Source organism: Castanea sativa, chromosome 4 (genome assembly GCF_040712315.1).
Source record: "Castanea sativa cultivar Marrone di Chiusa Pesio chromosome 4, ASM4071231v1".
Lineage (NCBI taxonomy): Eukaryota > Viridiplantae > Streptophyta > Magnoliopsida > Fagales > Fagaceae > Castanea > Castanea sativa.
In genome coordinates this window covers 36,447,223-36,450,105 of record NC_134016.1, presented here as the reverse complement: position 1 = coordinate 36,450,105, position 2,883 = coordinate 36,447,223, and the positions used below count along the sequence as shown (strand labels likewise).

Genomic DNA, 2,883 nt, shown 5'->3' with positions numbered 1-2,883 from the left:
TCTCAGTTTTACCTATTATTATTATTATTATTATTATTATTATTATTATTATATATATATATATATATATATATATATTAATGGGCAGATTGTTTGTTTAAAGCCTAATTGAGGTGGTTTTGTATTGACTATTATCGCTTTCTTTTTTGTAAATGTATAACAAGTTTTTTGGAGTTCATTTTGCTATTAGCTGTTCTGTGGGCACTGGGCAATAAGGTAATTACCATTCGGTCTTTTCGGTACTTTATTATTTTTTGTTTGGTAAAAAGGGATGATAGCATTAAAATTAACTAGCTATAAAAGACAAAGTTGTAGCTGAAAGCCTTAAGGAGTACAAGCCCATAGCATCAAAGTCTAAAATACTACATAATTTGTCCATAGGAGGATAATCAACAACAACAAAATTACAAAGAGGATTGCAGCCTCCCTTGGCAAGATAGTCAACACCCCTATTCGCCTTTCGAAAAGCATGGTTAATCTTGATTCGGTGGAGCTGACAAAGAAGAAACCTGCAATCATTGAGCAGAGCAGAATACGAGTTATTAGGGGATTTATCCAATTGAACTAGGCCTACAATGACTATAGCATCCATCTCCACAACAAGTTGTGATATGCCAAGTTCTTTTGCTAAGATCAGACCATCCCTCAAGGCCCACAGTTCAGCTGTAATGTTAGTTGCAAAACCAATATGCCTCATAAATCCCTTGATCCATTTCCCTTGATGGTCACGTATTAATCCCCCCCCCCCCCGGCCTTGCTAGGATTCCCAATGGATGCACCATCCGTGTTCAATTTGTGCAAACCAAGGGGCGATTTAACCCAGCACACCAGTGTCACATTTTGATGCTTAAGCTTTTGCCCCTTCCCCACACAATAGAAAAACTTCTTGACTACCTATATGCACGCATGGTGCAGCTTCGGGTTGATTAGGATGTTCTCAAAAGTAACTTGATTCTTGTGCTTCCACAAGGACCAAATGGCAAATAGAAATTGCACACACCATGGCAAACTGTTTGCTTTGATCTGGGAGTTGTACACACTGCTTTCTTTCAACCATTCAAGAAGATCAAGAGAAAGGAAGTTGGTTAGGACCTGAGGTACTTTCATGTTCATCTAGAAGTTCCTCACAACAAGGCAGTCCCTTAGAGCGTGAATGATGGACTCTTCTTGCCTATGACACAAAGGGCAACTTGTGTTGCAATTTATTCCTTTGGTATTGAGCACTTGCCTTATCGAGATGCTTCCGTGATGACAAAGTCAAAGAAAATGCTTGATTTTTGGAAGCATATCCAGCCCCCAAACCCAACTGCCCGTGAAAGGGGAAGAAGTTACATGATCAAGAAGTGACTAATAGTAGGCCGAGGAAAGACTGAAATCCCTATCTCGAGAGAATCTCCATGTCATGGTGTCTTCTTTTTCACCAAACAATTGAATGGGGATGGCCTAGATTCTGTCCACCACGTCTTGAGGAAGAACGAGGGAAATTTTCCCCCAATCCCATCTTCCTTCTTGGTGCATATCAGTAACAATCATGACTTCTTCCTGATGAGTGAGAGGGCCTTCAATAAGCTCCTTCACAGTGATGCCCTTGACCCAATTACTCTCCCAAAAGCTCAAGTCAAACTTATTTCCTACACTCTAGTAGATGCCTTGTTTGAAAATAGGAAATCCAACCTTTAATGCAACCCAAATAAAAGAGCATGGGAGCTTGTCGGGGTCCTTTAACTGCCTTCTCGACTGTGAGCAATACTTATTTAACAAGACTTTAGCCCAAAACGAGTCCTTTTCGTGAAATAATCTCCCATTGAACTTGGTAAGCAAGACAATGTTTTTAGCTCTTGCTACCTGGATGCCTAAACTCCCTTCCTCCTCCAGTCTTATAATTTTACTCCAACCCACAAGGTGAATTTTTTTCTTCTCTATGGAGGACCCCCAAAGAAAGTCTCTACTGATTTTGTCCAATATTATTATAGATAATGGCCTCAGCCCTTTTTGGTGGGATGATTTTTTTTTTTGGTGGGATGATTTTTATTTTTGTCCTCCAAACCGTACGAATTTTAAAAAAAAAAAATTAATTTGAAATTAATTTTTAAAATTAATTTTTATAATATATGTGTTTGACTTTCACTTTTTAGAACAATTTTCAAAATTTTAAAACAAAAAAAGATGTTTAAGACACTATTTCTATTTTTGAGATATAAAATTTTTTTTTACAAGAGTAATATGTAAAATTTGTAGATTATTTTCTTCTTTTTTTCTTTTTTTTTGTGTGTGGATAATGACACAGGAATAGAGCATATGCACTTTTTTTTAATAATGACAGATTAGGTTCACTATTTTTGAACATTTTTTGTATTTTTTTTTATACAAGATAAAAATTCTACTTAATATATTCTAAGTGTGTGTATATATATATATATATATATATATATATATATTTATATGTATGAAACTCTCTTTGAAGACTTAAATCCTGACTCTTGCTCTTCATACCTCGTAAACACTTATATACTTGTGGAGTGATTACTGCATTAAATGTGTATCTTGAAAACATCGAAACTGTTTTCAAAATCCTATTATAAACAAGAAAAATATAATACAACTATTTAAAATCGGTATTTAGACAACATTTAGCCATCTGTCATTTTGCCAAACAATATATTCAAGTACGGGATATGCTATTTTATAGTTTGCCAAAAAAAAAAAAAGTATATTTAATTCCTCCCTTAAAAAACAATTATTTCCTTTGATTGCTTATTCGGGTCTTCCCTAATTTGACTTTCTTTCTCACATTCCACGTGGCGAAACCACAAGCCTCACTGAGCAAACAGTATATAAAGCCAAAAAAGCGTACCATTTTATATATTTCCTGTGAGTCTGTTA

At 35.3% G+C, this 2,883-nt stretch overlaps 1 protein-coding gene across 1 annotated transcript; it reads right to left on the bottom strand.

Annotated features, from left to right (window-relative positions):
• Positions 1–286: 286 nt before the first annotated feature.
• On the bottom strand, positions 287–697 carry LOC142632805 (uncharacterized). The gene has a single exon (XM_075807137.1). It carries the CDS (start codon positions 695–697, stop codon positions 287–289), a length of 411 nt encoding a protein of 136 aa, XP_075663252.1.
• Positions 698–2,883: the final 2,186 nt, after the last annotated feature.

Bases quoted from the DNA above. Each gene is read 5' to 3' on its own strand.
- LOC142632805 (XM_075807137.1), bottom strand. From the start codon at position 697: ATGAGGCATATTGGTTTTGCAACTAACATTACAGCTGAACTGTGGGCC.